A 20,624-nucleotide genomic window follows, 5' to 3' on the forward strand; every position below is an offset into this window, starting at 1 on the left:
GTGAATTTGCATTATGAAAATTAGCAAAATTCTGGTCCTGAAAAGAAACCAGCTGGATTGGTATGTGGCCCTCTCAAAAAAGCAACAAATGTCACTACCCCAAGTTAGAAAATACACTCTTAAAGAAGTTAGTCAGTTCCATGGTATTTAATATAAATGGTATGACACAACGTATTTGGCACATTCTGTATTTCACAGTAAGACTGGAATAAGGAAAGAAGTAAAAGAAATCTCCAGGGTAAGAGGGAGAGAAAGACAGATTGTGAAGTTTGTACTGGAGGATTAAGAAGGATAGCGCAGAAAAGAAGGAAATGCAGGGAGAGATTTAAATTCCAAGGTAAAACTGGCCCTGTCAGGTATTCCTTAGTCAAATCAGACTGTGTTTCTCATGTCAGACTGAAAAGGCACTGATTTAATTCCATCTGGCCTCAAAGTCCATGGGACTTGAGGATTTGTCATCTCTTACACACAACATTGTGTCAAATAAACTTAGACCTCCAGGGCTGACTGGGGTTCAGGGGGTGGGGTGGGGGGGAAGGTATGTAATATACACTGCTTTGCTGTTTTATTCACATTCATGAAAACACAGAATGACCGGCACGCTTTTTGCAGGTCTGCGGAGCACTTGAATATTTCATATTTCCTGAAGAGGATTCTAATCACTTTTTTGTCTTTATAGTCCTCATTAAGATGCATCTCTATCCATTTTATTGAAATTTTTTTTTGTACTGTCTTTATGTTAGAGAAGGTCAGATGTTTGACTACTGCTGAACTCTTCCTTGCTGCAGCTGAGCAGCATCTACAAATTCAGCAGAACTTGCATATGGGGATCTTTCAGAAAAGGCATAAGAACAGAAATATTTATAACCAATTTCTGTATTGTTAGTGACCACTAATTTTATAACCATCTAAAGCAACATCAAAATAAGACTACTCTATTAATTTTATTCATCTTAATGCTTTCTTACCTCCTGTGTCATGCTTCATAGTACTAGAGGCCACACTGTACACAGCTAGACTGAAATCTGTGGGCTTTGTTCTGCTGTCCATGGCATGTGGAACCAAACTTATGTAAACAACTATACTTAGAGAAATCTTCCTTTCCCCACCCCAAGAGCACATGTATTAAGGATGCTTTGTATCGGTCTTGAAATTAACAATTTTGTCTTGAATAACAATTATAATGTCTTGAAATTAACAATTTTAACAGAAAACAAAGAGTGGTCTAAAAAGGAGCAGATGCCCTTTAACTCTTTTTGCCAAGTGAGCCAACCGCAGTCTCTGAAGGCCAGAGGCATTTATTTTTGCATGGCATTTGTTACACCTTGGAGAAACACTCACGAGTTGTTATTGAAGACTGGCCAAAAGATGTGGAAGTGCTAACAGTCATGCTGTGTAGGCATCCGCTATCTTGTGCATCTCAGCTCCTCACGTGGCCCCCAGTAGCCCACACTGTCGATGGACAAGCACGTGTACTGTAGGTCCATGCCTTGCTGGGCTTCAAAGCCTGTGGGGATCTGCCTGGAACTGGGGTTCATTTATGCATTACTTACGCTTTGTTGGGTCCTGTGTTTGCTTTCCTTTTTGGTTAACAGTTTATTCCTCTCTGTGAGGAAGTCTCAATTACTATGATTTGGCACAAACCAAATGGCAAGAAAAATCCTGTGAAAGAAGGTAATGAATTGTGATGCCTCTGACAATGAATCATGACCTCATTGAATGAGTCAGTCGTGAAGAGAAGTCTGGTTGTCAAGGATACAGATGCTATTTACACACAGGATCTGGTAATTCACAGTCACAAAAATCAGATGCTGGGCTCTTCAATGGGAATGCATCAAATTATTAGAATTTACTCCCCTACCCCAAAATAGGAAAATGCTTTAAAACCTGTTGATGGTTTCCCAAACTGGTTTTGAGCACAGCTGATACTAAATTAGCAAGTAGATAAATAATTAACCTCTCATGAATTCCCCATTCTGAAATTGTGTTATCTGATTCACTTTATCCTGCCTGGAAATGTCCTCCACACCAGGATGATTTTGTGAGATTGCTTGCAAAAGTTTAAGCAGCTTCTTGTCCATAACCCAAATACATCATTTCAGATCTGCCTCGAACATGACCTATTGCACCTCTTTCTATCCCTGTGCCTGAGCCACCACATGCTGTCCAAGCACCTCAACAATGATCCACAGCAGTTCTGGCATTTTGCTGCCTTGCATCTTTTAATGCCAACCACGGAAAAGCTACACTGAGAGAAGGGCTCAAGAGGGTTAAATGTACCACTCCCTGGAATGAACATTGGAGTCAGTAAGATGTTTTTGCTCTGGCAAAAAGGGAGCACTGTGGTATTATAGAGATGTTTTTAGGGGTGTTTGTGCAGGCAGGAGGCCTCTTGTTAAATATTAGCACAGGAGTTGAAGGGAGAGCTGCAAATCCTTCTGAGGAAAAACTGAGAATTTTGAAAAGTACAAGACTGGGACAGTCTGTCAGCTTAGTGCCATACAGCATAGGCAGTAAGCTGGGGAGTAAAGTAATCCCTGGGACCATGGGCACCAAATCAGGCAGGGCAAGGATTTGAATCCCACATCCAAAAGCAGTGCCTGGACCTCTGGGTTGCTGGCTACTCCAACGTGAGTCTTTTCCACTTATGTAGTTCAGAAATATCAGTCTGAAACCTCCCTGATGACATTTCTGTGAAGTATTTGATCCTTTCTGAGGAAATAGGTTCTTCTATTAAACCATTCATTTCTGATAAAATGCAGTTTAAAAATAAAGTTTCCAGACATCTCTAATCAAGGCATAAGTAACACATATGGTGCTTGTTTGCAGCGTGGCTTGAGGCATATATAAACATTTCAATAATATGTGCCTGGAAAAAAGCCGATTGAGATGTTATGGAAGTGACATATATAGGTAGCTTTACTGTGCACATGTGCTGAACTTTTAACTCCTGTTGATTTCAGTAAGAACTGTCTGGTTGCCTAAACAAGGAGTCTAGTTTTTAAGCAGGAAGGTTCCCCATCAACAAAATACCACTTACTTACCTAAATTGTAAACTGCTCATGGGCTTAATTAAGAATATCTGTTCAGTGCTTTGCAAAATTAAACTTCTTTAGGCTTAAATTGAAGCTTAATTTATTCTTACTTTTTACCCCTTCAGCCTGCAAAGTAGGATATCCTGTATTCTCTGATTTCATAAGGGCTGAAGCAGAGTGAGAAATTGTCAAGATGTGTCTTTGGGTAGAAAATGGAAGAGATTGTAGTTAAAGAACATTTGGCCAAATACTTCTTTTGGAGAGAGAAGATGCTTCAGGGGAGAAATGGATAAAGGTACCTATAGAAATAATGTTGTGTTGAAGCTTATCATTTAGTGAACGTCAGGTTCAAAAAATTTCTTCTCCCCAGAGAGGACAAAGCAGCTGGCGACCTAAGGAACTTTGCTGGGATTTTTGTTTTCTGTGTATTTCCATGCAGGTAACTGACCTTAGAGCACTCTCCTACCAGCACGTAACATTCTCTGTTACCTTCCACCTCAGATCTCATTGCCAGCCTCCATATGTGTCATTGTTTGACACAGATGTTTGAGTGCTTTGGGTCAGAACCTGGTGAACAAGTGGGAGCTATTGGTGCAGTTAGTGCAGTCACAAGTGTATGGAAGTATTCCAGGAGGCTGGCTGAGCATAATCAGTGAGTAGTAACAGTTGCTGATTAACTAGGATGGTATTAACAGAAATGTAGATAGTGCTGAGATGCTTGATGATGACTAACCAACTGTTAAATAGATGTGGAATTTTAAGTTTTGATCATTTTGTACTTAAATTGCTAAATGAAGATTAAGGAGCATAGTTTTCTTAGTTCTCAGGAGGTGTTGATCAAGGGTGGGAAAGATCTGTGGGACAGCCTGAAGGCTAGCACTGGTCCTGAGGTGTCCTCCCAGATAACAGCACTGGAATTTTATACGTTATCGCTGCAGTTTCCTCTGTAAGCCAGCAGAGCTTTGGAAAAGCTTAGAAACTAGGAGGGAAAACAGAAGAAGAAATAAACACAATATTATGGTGCTATTCAGTCTTGGAAAAGGGATGTTATAGTAATGAGATTTTTAGTTTGTAGATTCGCTTTCTCTTTTTAATGTTGCGATAACACTTGCTCAGTCTGCACATAAAGTGGATTCTAAGTTTGCTTTTTTTGTCTTTTTAATTTCCCTGTAGTCTCTTTCCAACTGATTTTTTTTTTTCTCCAGTCAATTCACTGTTGCCCACAATAAACTTTCTAACATAATGGCCAGAGCTTTACCTGTGCAGCCCCTTGTCTTTATCATGTACTTCACTGATGCCTGTGACAGGCTATGCAAGGATGTCTTGGACTATACAACTTCTGCTGTAGCTGGTGGTGCAGTATACCAAATCAGACAGCTACAGTCAGAACTGAAGGTGAATGTGTGGGCTGACAGCAAAAAAAGAATATAGACTTTGGATGTAGTGTTGTACGTCAATGCTTGAGTCTTGCTGCTTTTTGAAACCTGCTTTTTTATGCTTTCATATATCACATAATATTTATCTAATCATGTTACATTTGAAAAGCAGCCTGCTTTTTTGCTAGACCTGTTTTGTGGTTTTCCTACCTCAGGTCATCCAGATGGTTGCATAGCTCCTTGATGTTCTTTAGCACACGTTGGCGTGTGCTGTCTTTCTTCATTAAAAAATCAGCTTTTCTGGATAGTCATCAACTCCATTCAGCTTTCTTCAGTTCACTCCAGGCTCCCCCGACAGCTGTACACATGCAGCATCCTGGTACGTTTCAAAACTGATCAGATCTGAACCACCAGCTAGGCCCTTGACACTTACCAGCTTTTACACACACAACAGAATTTGAAGCACAGCAGCGAAGAGCCTCTACACTGACAACTGCAGTTGTCTGACATCATCCCCCACACAACTGGGTAGAGGCATCAAGACCAGTGCTTGGTTGTGATGTGACATAGTATATGTTGATGAGAAATTTCTGTGGCTCCGGGGAGCCTGTCCCGTAACACTTACTGAGTTTATCATCATTAGCCATTTCTGTGCTCACGGTCCCCAGCGTGAGTGGGCAGGGTGCTCAGCAGGGGGATGCGATGTTTTTTAAGACATCCAGAAGGAAACTCACATGAAGTGTAGGACTAGTATTGAGAATACACAGAAGATTTTTCTCAGCAAGTATTTTTTTTTTGTCCTGTTCACCAGCTTCTCAGCTTGCTTTGATGTACTCTTAAAATAAGTGCATGCTACTAGCAGACAGTTTCCATTCTATGCCTGCTTGTAAAAATGCATACTAGTACCTTGTAAAACTGTTAAGCAGCCCTTTAGTTTCCTTCAGCTCTATGCTTCTGTTACATGTGCCTGTTTTCCTAAGGTAGGATTTAATCGTTGAGATTTTTTGCCTGCATTTAATGCCTTTTGCTGCAGTTAAATGCAATGGATTAAATATGCCAAGTTCTTTTCAAAGAAAGGAGATTTTTAAGATCCATTTTTCAGTGGGGGAAATCTATCATCTTAAGTATATGTCCTAACCTACCTAAAGCTCCTTTTGTTTCTGTGGTGTTCTGCATTTTCAGCATATATTGCAGCAACGTGTTACTGCACAGTTAAGCTACACTTCCGAACATATGGACAAATGTAAAACCAGCAAAGAATGTAGCATTACCTGGGAAAAATATCTACACCGAGTGTTTTGTCCACATATTTATGCAGATTTATAAAGTGTGTAGATGCATCATGATCTTGATTTGAAGCGTTCCTGTAACTGGAGTAAGTGATTTGCCAATTTCTGACCTGGTTTTCTTAGACCCTAGTGTAGCCTCAGCAGTGAAATCCCAGGAAGGGATGAAGCTTTGCCTATCAGGAGATATGTTCATTAGTGTTGGGTATGTAGAAGAGAATGCCATAGCTCTTACAGCAGTGTAAATACTCAGTGGAGAGACTGTCTTGTTTGCTGAAGTTAGTACAGGAAGAATTCAGGCTGTGTCCTGCTCTTTCCTCCTCCAGTCCACGCAGCACCAGATAGCGTGATTTCAGAGATTTCCTGTGGAGTTGTGTTGCTGACACTGAGGGAACTGCGTTCATTTGCTCTGGGCTGCTTCTGTTCTGCGTGCCATGCTTCAGCTCTGTGCATTCCCTCCAACAAATGCAATGTTCAGTACAAAGCTGACCACGCCACGGGCTCAGCAGCTGGCGTTGCAGCTCTGTGGCTGTGTGTGAGTGACATGGTGCCTTCACGCAATTAACTTAATGGATTCAGAGAACCTCCAGAGCTCCTAGCTTGGAAATATTCCTGAGGGAGACTCTTGGGGTTTTTTTTTTAATCTCTTTAGAACTCACAGGAATAAAACTGAACACAAAACATCAGGTGTTTTTTTTCTTATGCCTAAAATATAGCCTCTATAAAACAAAATCATTCCTGCAAGCCACTTTTGGCTCCCTCTTAGTTTTTCTTTAGGACCCCATTCTCATTTGCACTGTCAGCAGTGAAAAGTTGCCTTGATGTAAATGAGAATCATGCCCTTTATGTCAGCATTAGAGTTAAATCCAGGCCAGTGTGAGAGTCACCTTCCATTAGCAGAGGCTAAATACCTTATAGGAATTGGAATGCAAAGGGTGAAGCATTGTATTGCATCACTCTGTTGTGTAACGCAACAGAGATCAGTCTTGTTTAAATGAAGCAATGGCAAAAGGAGTCAGTTTAAATTCAGTCCTTTTTGAAGGGTGTAAATGGCTATAGGAATTAATTCCAAGCTTTTTCTTCTCAATACCTAATCAGAGAAGAGTCTGCCTGGCCTGAAACACTGAATCAGTTAGCTGGAACAGTCATGTGGAAATCAGAAAATTAATGTTTAATACCCACATCCCTGTATCCCTCATCCTTCCAACCTTCTTCAGGAGTCCATAACCTGTCAGCTCCATGATTAGAGTTGCTGCAGCATTTATGAGGTAGTGCATCACAAACTAGATCAGCACCCTAATTCAAATGGGCAGATAAAGCTACAGAGGAGTTTCAAAGCACATCACCTGTAGAGTGTGCAGTTACTTGTGGACAACATGGCAAAGCCTTCCTGATAAAAAGACAGAAGGAAGTCTGTGTAGTTTTGGGGTTAGGGTTTTTTTTTTGTTGTTGTTTGTTTCTTTTTAAGAGGGCAGCAAACTGAACACACAAAAAGAGTGGATAAAGCATATTTGTATTCTAACAGCAGGATGTGTTTTCTCATTTTTTTCCCTTTGAGGTGATTCACTGGAACTCACCAAAGAAGCTGCGAGTGAAAAACAAGCACGTGGAGTTTTTCCGCAACCTCTACCTGACATTCCTGGAATATGATGGGAATTTGCTGAGACGGGAACTCTTTGGCTGCCCCAGTGAGGCAGACGTTAATAGTGAAAATGTAAGTGGGATGTCTAGGGCTTGACGATTTCAGGGGTGGTTCATACAAGGCACAAGCTACATGACAACCTCAAAAGTTGGTGGTGCAGGTGGTGTGGTGTGGAGGGACTCAGGAGAATTGAGGTCAGTGCTCAGATTTCAGGAGTGACGCTGGGCAAATCTTTAATTACTTTGTGCCTTGGTTCCTTGCCTGTAAAACTCTTATTAATCCTGCCTTTCTCCTGGGTGCTTTTGCTTTTTTTTTTGTCTACTTTCTTTTAAAAAATCCCTGACAAAGGTAACATCACAAACTGAAAATGAGGATTTGGGCTTTTAATTCCATTAGACAATTTTGCAGATCTCACCCTTAGACCTAAAACTTTCCAAGGGAAAGGCTTGTTTCTTGCTGTGTGTTTGTTCAGCATACAATGATGTCAATTTCAGCTAAAAGATACTAATGCACAAGTAATGAAGAAGAAATGAAAATACCAAGACTACTGGATTTAGGTCTATGAGTTTTTGCCATGCTGCAAACTATCAAATGAGTTAATACTTCAAGGTGCACATAAGTGTGAGACTGCAGGTTTTTTCTGCACTGCCCTTACCCAAAAACAGCAGCGTTTATGTGTATCTGCAGAAAATTGGCAATCAGAACCTTTCAGATGAAGCTAATCCTTTGAAAATGGTTGAAATCAAGGATGTTTACATACAGGTGTTCTTATGTGTGTATATGCCTTAGTGCATACAATTCCAATGTAAAAATCTGTTGACTGAAACATTTTTACGCAGTTATATATGAACTCGTGTTCAAAGAGATCTCTGGAGATTTCTAGAGCAAGTACCAATTTTGGCTACATAGTCTGAAAGGAAATAAAAGGAACCTCTAACTATTTATGTTATCTTCAAGATAAAATATTTCTAAAATATACAGCATCCTCTGTATAAAAATTCATAAAGCAAAGCTAGTATCACATACACATTAGCAGTTAAGACGTAATTGGCAATCAATAGCATCATTGAGGGTTGTAGCGTTTCCATTTAGTCTGTGGATAAAATGACCGCAGGAGATGCCACTCCTAATTTTTCAGACTGTAGCACTCAGAGATTGAATAGGTATGTTTTGGTCCGAGGCATGGCTTCAGAGATCCTTATTTGACCATTCCACTGTATTCTGAAAGGAATGGGGAACACTGAGAAACTAGAGATAAACATTAACTGGGAGATAATGAAATGGAGCCGGGGGGGGGGGGGGGGGGGGGGGGGGGGGGGGGTGCGGGGCGGGAGCTGTTTACAGTGAGAGCAAGGAGAGAGGGAGGGAGCAGGGAGAGCAAAAGCACATGGAGAAAGAAAATCCTGTGGAAAACTGAGAGGCGTTCAGACAGCCAAGTGAACTGACTGTGCTAAAAGGCCACAAGAGTCTGACAGTCAGAGACATCAAGATACAACAGACGGAGTAGAGAGTAGGATAGGAAAAGGGGAGTGAGACAAAAAAAAAAAAAAAAGACAACAGAACTAAACACACCTCTTTATACTTTTAAGAATGCAGGTTTAAATTATACTGAATTCACAGTATGTTCTGTGGGTTCGAGGAGCATGAATGCAGTCACAGACATGTTGCTATATTTTCCAGAGCTCTGTAGATCCTTAACAAACAGATTTATTCCAGACGACAAGTTGCTGGGGAGCAGCGCACAGTGAATGCAAGTTCTCAATGCTGAAAATGGCAGTCATGAAAGTTTTAAATGGCTCATTTTTACTGAACTTGTATCTAATTGACAGACACTGGAAATGACTAACTGTTCAAGCCTGTTTCTTATTCTAGACAAGTAGAACGCAATATGGTATATGGTATGGCTTGTCTGAAAAAGAAATGTAACTCGTTCTTCCATTTATAAATATATTAAAAAAAAAGATACTAGAAAAGAATGAGCTAGACATACAAAAATACATGAGTCCTAACTTGCCAAGAGACGCCAAAAAGTTAACAGCCTTCTATCAAAACAGTCAGATACAGAAAAAAATCAACTTCAAACAGCTTAAGGGTAGTCACTTAGGAGAAGGCATTGTTCTTTATTAGTTACCCTTGATGTAAGCTCCCCTCTAAACTTGACTATAGGCTTTTTATTATAGAATACAAAAAGCAGGTTTCAGCTTTGAAGTTATGAGACCCAAAGAATAGGATTATCGTGAAAACCAGCCTTTCTCGCACATAGTCTGCAGTAGCACAAACAGTGTCACAGGTGTCCTTTTAAAACACAGTACATTCCCATGACATAATGCATGATAATCTTCAGAAGCGGAGTATCTTGTAAGGTGTGTAGGGAACCACTGTTTGTCATTCCTCCCAGTACAAGAATTGGGGGGCATGAAATGGAAATAGCAAGTAGTAGGTTCAAAACAAAGATAGACATTTCACCCACAGTGTATTAAAGCTTTGAGCAGGAGGTAGTGTTGCTAAAAATATACATATGGCCAACAGTGATTCTTCATGGAAAGAAGATCAATCAGGAGCTGTTAAGCTTTGGTGCAGAAAGTCCTTGAACCACAAGTTCAGGACTAGGGGAGTGTTCTGAGAAAGCATCACTGTACACTCACCATGCCTTTACACTCCTCTCCAGGCAGCCAGCTCACAGCTGGAGACAGGATACTGGTCTAGATGGACCTTTACTCTGACAAGATGCAGCCATACATTTCCCATTAGGATTCCTAAGCATATACGTTACATAAAAGGCTATAATTTCTGCAGAGTCAAGTATATATTAAGTAAGAATTGCTATTTGGTTTGTTTTAACACCTATTATTTTTTCCTTTCTTCTCTGAATTGAGACTAGGAGCTCCAAAACACAGCTGATCTTATTATGCTAGGTGTTGTATATGGGCATAAGGTTCTCCTTCAACTGCCTGTGCTTCTCTGCCCTGCAGACCAGTGGAGAAAATGTTAGAACAGCTCTGCTTGTTATATAATCAGAGAGAATTAGTTAAGCACTGAATGCACTGAACCTTGTTATGGAAGAAGCTGTGGCTTGGTGTGAGTCTGTCACTCACAGTCTGGCTGTATCAGAATCTACCCTTAAGGTCTTGTTCCCCTGCGCCAGCCTTTGCTTGTCTACAGTTTAATATTTGTAATGATGATTTATTTAGAATACAACCTGTAATTAAAGAATCTCATTTGCAATGCAAATATCTGTAAAACATGAAAAGGAAGTGTGGCTTTGGGTACTGTTGGGCTGGTTCTGTTACTCTAAGGCCCCTTTACACTTCTCATCAGTACTGGGGTGGCCTTAAAAATGAATGTAAATTATGTATCTTCCCTTTTTAAGGACTCTTTACAGCGCCCCACAGATGCAAAGGGGCATTAGTTTAACAGGTAACTGGACCTTATGTTACTCTCTCTCACTCTTCCTTTGCGTATGTGTACAGAAGGTTTAGTGCTTTTCTTTTTTTAATGTTTATTAAGGAAATATAATACCACAGATTGAATTTTAAGAGGTCTAAAGGACTCTTTGGACATTATACTGCATAGTTCTGATCTAGTCAGTTGTTGATCTTCAGCTGCACCAAAGAGCAGTGTTGTTAGGTTCCAAAACATTACGAATGGGAATGAACAGAACAGATAGGGCTCTGAAATGGAAATATTGGAGGCAAAGAAATAGCGAGTGGGGTAATTTTTCTGTTTATGTAAAAATGCTTGTATGTATGTCTGTGTGTATATATGTGTTTCATTCTTCCCTTGAAATATTCAAGCTGAAAGACCTTGTGTATTGCGGGGACAGGAGCCTGCCACACACTCCTTGCCATAGAGCACTACTGTAAGTCCCCTTTATTCAGTATGTGGTAAATGAGATTGCACAGAGCAGACTCTTCTCTACAAATTGGTATTACAGTCACCCTTTGCCTTTTGGGCAGATTCTGGATGTGAAACTCAGAATATGAACCAAATCCTGTAAACACAGCCTTTGACTCAAGTGGAGCACGTCCTTAGTCACTCCATCCTACTTACTCTGTGCTGTTTGCCCCTTTTCACTCTTCCTTTCTTATTTTGATACAATGCAGAAGATTTTAGAGACATCCATGAAGGTGAAACTCATAATAATCTTGAATTTGAACATTTCCTATTGGCTTTTAATGCTTATGTCCACCATTTCATTCTAAAGGACCTACTGTAAAGCCTAAAATATTTCAACAGGAACTTCTGTGTACCAAGACTATCTTTATGCCATGAAATAAATACTGTAAGCCTGATTTTAGCACACAGACACACACTCAACCTTTTAGCATTCTCATAAAACTTCTTTCCTGCAGACAGCTCCTCACCAGGTGCTTCTGCCAAAGTACTAAATCTGAAGGTTGAATGGGGTGTCCCCTATTAGTGAAGCCTGTGTCCTGATCCAAAGCCCAGAGCAAGATCAGTGGGAAGTTTATCACTGATATCACTCAGTTTAAGAAAAGGACAGTAGATTCCCATTGGAGAACACTTTCAGAAAACACAGGAAAAAATTCTCTCCAGATTTTTGTTTTCAGATTTTCAAATCAACAATACAAAGATACAGGGTAAAAAAATGTAGTTCTCCCTGAAAACACTTGCTTAGGTGTGTATTAAATGTGTGGTTTTGTGTGTTTACTTTCTTGTGCAAAACCAGAGTTTCTTAATATTAGTAAATGGCTGTGCATACCAGCTTCTAACATCCTCCAGAAAAGCAGGAGATGCTAGCAATGCACTACATAATATCAACTCTGCTAAGAAATTTAGCATTTTTGAATGTCTAAAAATAGAATCATAGAATCATAGGATTGTTTAGGTTGGAAAAGACCTTTTAAGGTCATCAGGTCCAACCATTAACCCAGAACTGCCAAGTCCACCGCTAAACCATGTGCCACATCTATGTGGTAACACTTCATGGGTTATCATTCCACCACATCCCTGGGCAGCCTGTTCCAATGCTTGACCACCCTTTCAGTGAAGAAGTTTTTCCTAGTATCTAAACTAAACCTCAAAAGGGAGCTTCCAAGTCAATATCAAGGCAAAGAACCTACAGTCAGACTGATGCTCTGAGTACCCTTTGCTCCTGCAGAATTTCAGAATACTGCATCATTTGTAGGACTGGGATTTAAAGTTACTATTTTTCATGACAGTCTTTCTCTAGTAGTAACAGATGGTGTATGGCAGTTTTGAGGTGAAATCCTGACTTCCCCAGCTGTGGTGTTTCTATTATTATAACTATTATTGTTAGTAAATGCTGAGCTGGTAGTCCATCCTGTTGGTTGCCTCAAAGTTGTCATTATACCACTTTCAACTGCTTATATTACTGCTAGATGGGAGATATGTGGACTGGGATTTTTTTTATTTAGTTGTTTGTTTGTTTGGGGTTTTTTTTGGGGGGTGTCATGTTGGTATGCCCCTTCTTTTAAAGTGAGTCATGGGGAAAAGCTTGAGGGGGTTGCATACACCACAGGCTCCGATGACCTCTTCATGGAAATACTGTATACCTCAGAGAAAGAGCTGACATTTGAGCCAGGAGCATATCTTTTGCCCATCTGGTGAAAACTTAGGCGAATTATACTGCTGTCCCCTCTGGCCAGCCTAGCTTCAAAAACTATGTTTCCTGAGATGAAGTCTGATCACCTGCCACAGCTGGTTGCCCAGAGAAGTAACTTAGTGTAGAGGAATGAAGCTGGGTTAATTAGCATTGATAATGTGCAGGTGTGGGCTGGCTTCAGGGGCGGTGGGTTGGCTGATGTAGACAAGGTGCAGCTGTGGCTGGTTCTGTTAAGAGGTTGGACAGCCAACAAAGAGGGAGCAGCCGAGGAGGAAGAAGCAGAGAGAAAAGAGAACATGTGCCCTAGATGAGGAGAGACCAGGAGAAGGCAGCAGAGGGACTGGCATGGAGAGTATGTTGGTATGTGATGGTAAAAGACCTTGTTCCAGCTGGCTAGTTTTGAGAGTGCTGTGACAACTTAGCATATATATTTTTTTATCATTTGTCGCTCTGGTTTGGCATTATGCGTGCCATGGCTGCCTTTTTATTTCTGAAACAAGTAAAATAATCATGCTAATGAAAGCACTTGTTTCCCACTACAGTATTTCCTAAGAGAACATCTACCATACACAGTCTGAAAAGAATATATTTTTTAACTGTGAGAGTGGTTCCTAGAGGTGACATTTCCCACATGCTCAGTGGCAAGTAGCCTTAGCATTGAAAATCTTGTAGAAACAGTGAATCTTATGCTAAGCAGGTGCTCACTTATGAGAATACATGCTGTCACTCTAAGGTTGAAAAGTCTTTGCTGTATGTTAGACATATTGTTATAAGCATAATGGAGGGGTCTGTAATGGGGATGACATTCTTTTATCAAATCCAGCTGATAATAAGGTCCTCGTTTTGATGGTGCACTGTGTTTAGGTAAGCATCTGTTTGCACAGGTCTGTCAGCATTCCCATTATCAATCCACCTTTTCAAGAATACATGTGGGAGCAAACCTTAAACCAAGCTATAAGTTCTTTGACTGTAAATAATGGATCCACACAATATGCATGCTGTAGATAAGATTATATCATTGGAGAAATTCTATGTGGTCATGTAACTGAAAAATAATACCGGATAACTCAGAGATAAATTTAAGGGTATATGTGTGTCTGTCTTAGACAATTCCCTGTCTTTTGAATGTCGTGCACCTTTTAACATTCTTCATTTTAAGTATGTGTGTAAAAAATGGCATATGACTGTATGCAATATGTATTTATAGGTTGTATGTGTCTCATAGTAAAGAGGAAGCAGCCTTTATATGTATATGGGATACTGGGGCATGGGTATCTGTATGTTATATATGAATGAGGGGAACAAAGAGAGAGAGGGGCTCTTAAACTGCATAAAACTGTGTAGCAGCCAGCTATTGGTCCTGATAGTTTGTCCACGTTGTGCATTTAGCTTCAGTGAGATAGCTTGTGAGCTTATAGATTTTGCTGGACCAAATCCAGAGTGCCTGGCATGTCCAGCATTGCTTCCAGTAGGAGAGGAGTTTTCATATGGATACTCACATGCTATTGCATTCCACTGCCTGTTGCCTCACCACTGCAGGGTAGGCCCATCCTTAAGGCTTGTCCTTATGGCTGCTTGCCACATGCACAGTGACAGTGTTCCAGGCCGGATCACAGCCTGTCCTGTGCTGGTGGTCCTGTCCGAAGGAGCACCCATTAAGTCAGCTGTTTGCCCAGCTTGCAGAGCATGGTTCCTAAGGCTGCCTGGTAGTTCAGGCTCATGGTACAAGCAGGCAAGGATTGTGCAAGCATTCCTGCGGAGTGCTGATGGAGCTGTGTGTCTCATCCTGCCAACTGATGCCCACACGTTAGCCAGGGCTTTCAGACAGCCTGTGCTTGGGCTTCCTGCTGGCAGCCTGCCTGCACTCAGGTGGAGAGTGCTGGAGGCAGAAGCAAGGGGACAGCCAGAGGGCACCATGCCCACAGTCCTTCTGGGGACTGCTCTCTCCAAGGGGTATGGACACAGCCATCTCTTTTTCTTGGGTCCAAACACTACATACAGTCCTGAGCATGAGTCATAGGACATGCCAGGGAGAACCTCGCAGGCTGTAAGGATAGCTGCAGGCTCAGAAAAAGCCTGACGGGACAGAGGCAAAATCCTGACTATGAATTGCAGCGGGAAGAGCAAGATTTCTCTTTCCCTGTAGCAGAAGGGGTCTTCTGCTGTCTGCTGCTCTCCTTCACCTCCATCACCAACTCTGTGACTTGGTGAGTTACACCATCAAAATACCGGGGCCTCCGAGAGGCTGTGTCTCCTCCTCTTCCCCCACCCTGGGCTCTGTAGGACAAAGTCATAATTCAGCCCCAAATGTTATCCTTTAACTCATGATTAAGCATTTATGCCCTCTTAGCTTGCAACGCAAATGTAATATGATAAATCATTCAGTGACTGCCTGGTTAATAGCCTTTGTACAGCTACAAACTAGCCTGGTCATTTATACATACAGCAGGATAGCAAGGTACCCCCGAAATGTGCTTTGCTATTGTTTTAACCATTTAAATTTCAATCACCTCCTTGATAATTCTGTCAAGGTCATACTAATGTCTCTTTTCAAGGAACACACAGAAAGATACAGTATTCTTTCTAGTCATTGTTGTAAATATTTGGCTTAATTCAAATATCGTTTGAATGTGATTAGGAAAATAAAATACAGGCTCAGCTGAATGATGATTTGTAAAGCAGAATGAGTGAAACTTCCAAGAATACATAGAACAACTGGTGATTTCTATTCCACCAAATGAGATCTTGATTTCAATAGAAGTTTTGCCCGAGTAAAGATTTGTCAAGATTCGGACTCTTGTCTTTCTAAAAGCAGTCTCTCTTGAGGGATGTTTTAAGATCTGTGCAGAACAATAGCACAGAAGAATGAGAGCCTGATCCAAAACTCATTGAAATCAAAGGAGCTATTTCCATTATTCACAAGAAGATGATTATAGAGTGATGTACAGGAAAACATCAGGTAGTATTCCTTCAGCCTTCACAGGAAACATTCAGCTGTAAGCATTATTGTTGAAGGCAACCGTTATGCTTATAGTTCCAAGAACAACAGCCCTTCTTCTTAACATACTATTAGAACAAGAAATACCTACATTGTCCTTTTTTTTTTCTTTTTTTTCTTTTTCTTGAGGGTGGTGAAACTATTACTTTAAGTCGTTCTGAACAGGACAAAAAAGAAGAGATTTTTAAACCTAAATGAATGTCTGTAATTCAATAACCTGTTTGTTGCATGAAACAGTTTTGAAGTGTACTGTGATTTTTATCCAGCTTGTAAAATTCCTATAAAACAAATACTTTTCTTATTTACTGATAAATATGCTATTGTATTCTTCTTACAGCGTGCTTCTAAGAAATATTAAAATTATACCTTTATTAATAACCTGTATTTTAGAGCAACACAAACACAACTCTGACATGTTAAGACCATATATACAGTTTATCTTCATTACATTTTGTAGTACATTTTACAGCAGGTGTGACTGATTTTTCCTTCTAATTAATTTTAAATAATCTAGCCAGATGTTTGACTTTAAAATAATGTAGTTCAGGCATGGAATTAGTCAGCTGCGTAGACATTTGGTCAATTTTTCTCTTCTTCTTTTGCCCAAAGCTAAACTTTTATACTGTTAAACGTACAAGTCTATGTGGCTCAGGGTTGGATTGCTTCGAGATGACCGTTTTGACTTTGAAGGGGCTTGGTTTCCAAGGGAGTCAAAAAAATACCTGTTCTCTTAATCTGCCGTCCTTTGGATTTCTCAAACTAGGCATCCAGAAGCATAAATCCTGTTAAAAGTGTAGACTTAAGTCTGGCACCGCTGCAGTTGAAAGAACTGGTGCAGATCCATAAATCTCAAGAGGAATAATGATCAGTTAAAGGTGTTACTTCTCCAGCTGTCTGTACATGCTGCTAGCAGCACTTACTGCTCTCCAACAGAGGCAGCAGAGCAGGAATTGCTCAGTCCAGCGCGTAGAAGCTTAATCTGCTTCTGAGTCTTGTCTACTGGAGCTCTATGTCTACAAGTAGTTTGAAACACTGCTTGTAATAAGGAATGACATTATACATCACACTGGTGCATTAACTCTGAAACTTGGCGATTATTAAACTTGTGATTGTTCACTGTTTCATTGCTATTCTGGATGTTGAAAGTATGTAATACAGATAATATATACAATATATAGACCGTAATACAATGGTCTGTCTGCTTTATCAATTTACTTGCAAGTGCTTTCATCTAATCTCTTGTCCAGCAACTTGCAGGAGCCAGGCTTGGGAAAACCATGCTATTCTGTATGTCCTGCTTCCCATCCCTGTTGCATCATGCTGCATGTTCCCAACCTCCTTGTTCACTCTGATTTGCTAAAATACTTATAAAGAACTTCTCTTTATGTTGTCCTGCTCTTTCCTTACAGCTCCAGAAACAGCTGTCTGAGCTGGATGAGGATGACTTATGCTATGAATTTCGTCGAGAACGTTTCACCGTCCATCGCACTCATTTGTATTTTCTACATTATGAATACGAGCCTGCATCCGACAATACCGATGTAACACTGGTGGCTCAACTTTCAATGGACAGGTAGGGAAGATCTTTTGCTTGTCTGAAAGCCTGAGACAATGAATATTTTCTTACAGAGAAATCCAGCTATGTAATGCTTTGGGGAGAGAAAAAGCGCGCTTTTGTAGAAACTTGCATGTTGTACTGTAAGACCTTTCTTGAATCAGGAGCCATAGCACATGTAGCTATCACACATGCATCCAGACTTCAGCTCTGCAGTGCACACCAGTGTTTGGAGTTTATGAGAGGCTGAATACTGGAACTGCAGGGGTCCTTACTTATCAGGATTGTCAGGCATTATTAGTTTATTGAGTTTTGCGGCAACTTAGAAATAACAGGAGATGTTTGTAATGTACTTAGGCAAGCAGATGTAGCTGACCAAGTTCTTACACTGTATTTCCTCATTAGGCAATGTTAGGTTTGTTTTCATTGGCATTTTCCTTGAAGAAAACTTCAATTAGTGATTTTTCTTATGGTGAAAATCAAAACTAAACATTTTAGTTTCAAATTGAGAACTTGAAAATTGAAATTCTGGGTTTTTTATGTGTTAGTGTGAAATGAAAAATCTCATTTTGAGCAGAGTTATTGCAGTTTTATACAAATGTTGACTTTCAGAATAACATTTCTAGTTTAACTCTTTTCAACTTTCAGTTCTGATGTAAAGTGGAATTTAACTAGTATTTGGTTTGGGAAAAATAATCCGTTTCATGACAAGTTTCACCTGCACCTTTCTGATTCCCACTACTGCAATTAGTTGTTGTTTTTCAGAAGCTCTGAAAGCACAGTCCAGATCTGCCAGCTCAGTGAAATTTTGAATTGTCAGTATCCTTTCCTCCTGCTTCTCAGCTGGAATCTAGTCCAAACTTTGTAGTTACTGCTATCAGAGTGGGTTACAAAACAGGTCAGAACTCCATGAATATTAGCCAGAAACTGGTATTTCATTTAGTGGAGCACATACAGAATACAACATAACCCATGAATACCACCACTGCCACACCAGTGGAAGGTTTGCGGTATTCCAGGAGGGTCAGAGGAATTCAGATCAACAAAACATTTACAGCCTGTTTGAAAAATAAACACAAACAAATGGGGGTTATTCTGTTTCACCAGTGCCTCAGCACTGCATCCTGCACATTGTATTATGATTTGCTATGCACATCAATGTCTGCTCTATTGATTTTTAATTGAGGAGACATTTCTTAAGTGTTCACATACCTTTGAGTAAAAAACTAAAGAAATAAATTAACCCAGACCCTGAGCGAGTGCCACAGTAAATTAGTAAAGCTGGTATGTACGCATGGTATATTTTCCCCCCAGAATTTAATTCAAAAGAATGAGCTGGGGCTTAGTGCTGATTCACTGGCACTGATGCAAAGTCTGAGCATCTGTTTCCCTTTCTGGATCCTCACTGGGGCACATGTTTTTATTGATAGACAGAACCACACATTTTTATTCAGGAAGAACTGCCATCCTGATACTGTGCAGGAAAAATCTTCCCTACTTCGTTGGTGTGTTGCTATAAATTATTGATTTGAGTTGGAAATACTTTCTTCCAGCTAAAATCAATAAATAATATCATACCAAAGAACTGTTTAGCTGCTTTTGTTTTCTTTCATGTCTTTCAGTTACTGCCTTTTTTTTTCCATCTTAAAACCACTTTTATTAAACTCCCTCCAGCATAGCGGTAGACATATAAGAATAGTGTCTCAGATGTAACATGACATGTACATAAACAAAGTGCTATAAGCTACATTCCTGCATTATTCTTTCAAATGATCATCTGAGATGAGGAAAGGTGAAAAAGAAGCTCCCAGTGTCTCCAGTTATAGTCCTGTCGGAGATGAGGCTGCCATGACAGGTTTGCAGAATGGATGAGGGGTGCAGTCTGGGAGTTCCCGTTGCTGTCTTTAGATAGAAGCTTTGAGACAGGCTTCATTCCATGTTGTTCCTTACTGGTTAATTGTCACCTTTTGTACTGGTCTCCTCGTAATGACTTGGTTGCATCACGGTGGTTTTCATGCATGTGTTTCGGCTTTTTAAAGGCATGGTATTTACCTGGGGCTGGAGGTCAGAGTGGGAGTGACAAAAACCTGAGATCAGGTGGACAAGGAAGGACACAATTAACATTATGGCACTTGAAGTCTGGGTGAGAATGAGTTGTAAATGGGTAAAGTATTCTTCAGAAGAAAAGTGAAAACAAAGAATCTCACAAAACAATTGAATTGCACCAAAACACACTTGACTGAAACAGACCTTTAAAAAATTTACCAACTAAAGGATGACCTCATTATTATGCAGTACAGCAGTGTATTTATTTTCTCTAGAGTCCTTAAGAGAATGCATTCCTCAGGACTGCTAACCAAACCCAAAATAACTTGGTCACGTTGTGCTTAGAAACCTGTAATTCTGAGTTTTATGATCAAAGGAGACTATTGTAACAACCGACAGAGAGCAGGTTATGGAGCATCACCCAGCGGTCCCTGCATCAAACTCGTGGAAGTGGGGCCTGTCAGTGGGAACGACATCACAAAATGGAGTATTCTGAGGGGCCCTAAGCTGTCCAGCTGGGGATTTATACCAGCAAAACCCAGTTCTCACTTAACTAACTTATTTAAGTGGCACACCTGATAATGCCTGCAAAGCTTTTCAGGTTATGTATGCCATTTGTCCACTGTGTGGACTCCTCAAAAGGCATTTTGCTGCATTTCTTGCTAGGCAAGTATTCCCTTTTTAAATGGCTGCCCTAAATTGTAAGTGCTGATGAATTGGAGTATCCTAATTAATAGGTTTCCCCTATGTAGAAAAAGGCAAACAACAACAAAAAAATATTTTTTTCTATTTATTATTTGTACAATCGAAAGCCTAAAGCCTTCACATGCTTTTTAGATCTTTTTTATCGATTTCTTTTTCTAATTCGGCCATATGTTTCAGGCTGATAATAACCTTTGTTCCAGTAATAGATAAAAAGAAAATAATGTACCAGGTGTAGCCTAGTAAAGGTAATATCTCATATCTAAGGAAAAATTATTATATCATCTTGGATGTCATCATGATCATTCAGAAATGCGGGAAAGAGCTATTAATGTTAAATCAGAATGTGTGTTTGCTGGTATGAGTGTATCATTCCATTCTGCTGCAAAGCTTAGGG

The 20,624-nt window shown here is 40.2% G+C and overlaps 1 protein-coding gene across 3 annotated transcripts in view; it reads left to right on the top strand.

Annotated features, from left to right (window-relative positions):
• The window catches only part of LARGE1 (LARGE xylosyl- and glucuronyltransferase 1), a 286,245-nt gene that overhangs the window by 245,734 nt on the left and 19,887 nt on the right, over positions 1 to 20,624 (top strand). For all 3 annotated transcript variants that reach the window (XR_003557481.2, XM_027796799.2, XM_027796801.2), the window contains 2 exons: positions 7,256 to 7,411; positions 17,334 to 17,497. Coding sequence is in view for 2 of the 3 variants with exons in the window: in XM_027796799.2 (XP_027652600.1) it covers positions 7,256 to 7,411; positions 17,334 to 17,497 (320 nt within the window). In the remaining variant the exon portion in view is untranslated. The remainder of the gene's footprint in view (positions 1 to 7,255; positions 7,412 to 17,333; positions 17,498 to 20,624) is intronic.

Source organism: Falco peregrinus, chromosome 6 (genome assembly GCF_023634155.1).
Source record: "Falco peregrinus isolate bFalPer1 chromosome 6, bFalPer1.pri, whole genome shotgun sequence".
NCBI lineage: Eukaryota > Metazoa > Chordata > Aves > Falconiformes > Falconidae > Falco > Falco peregrinus.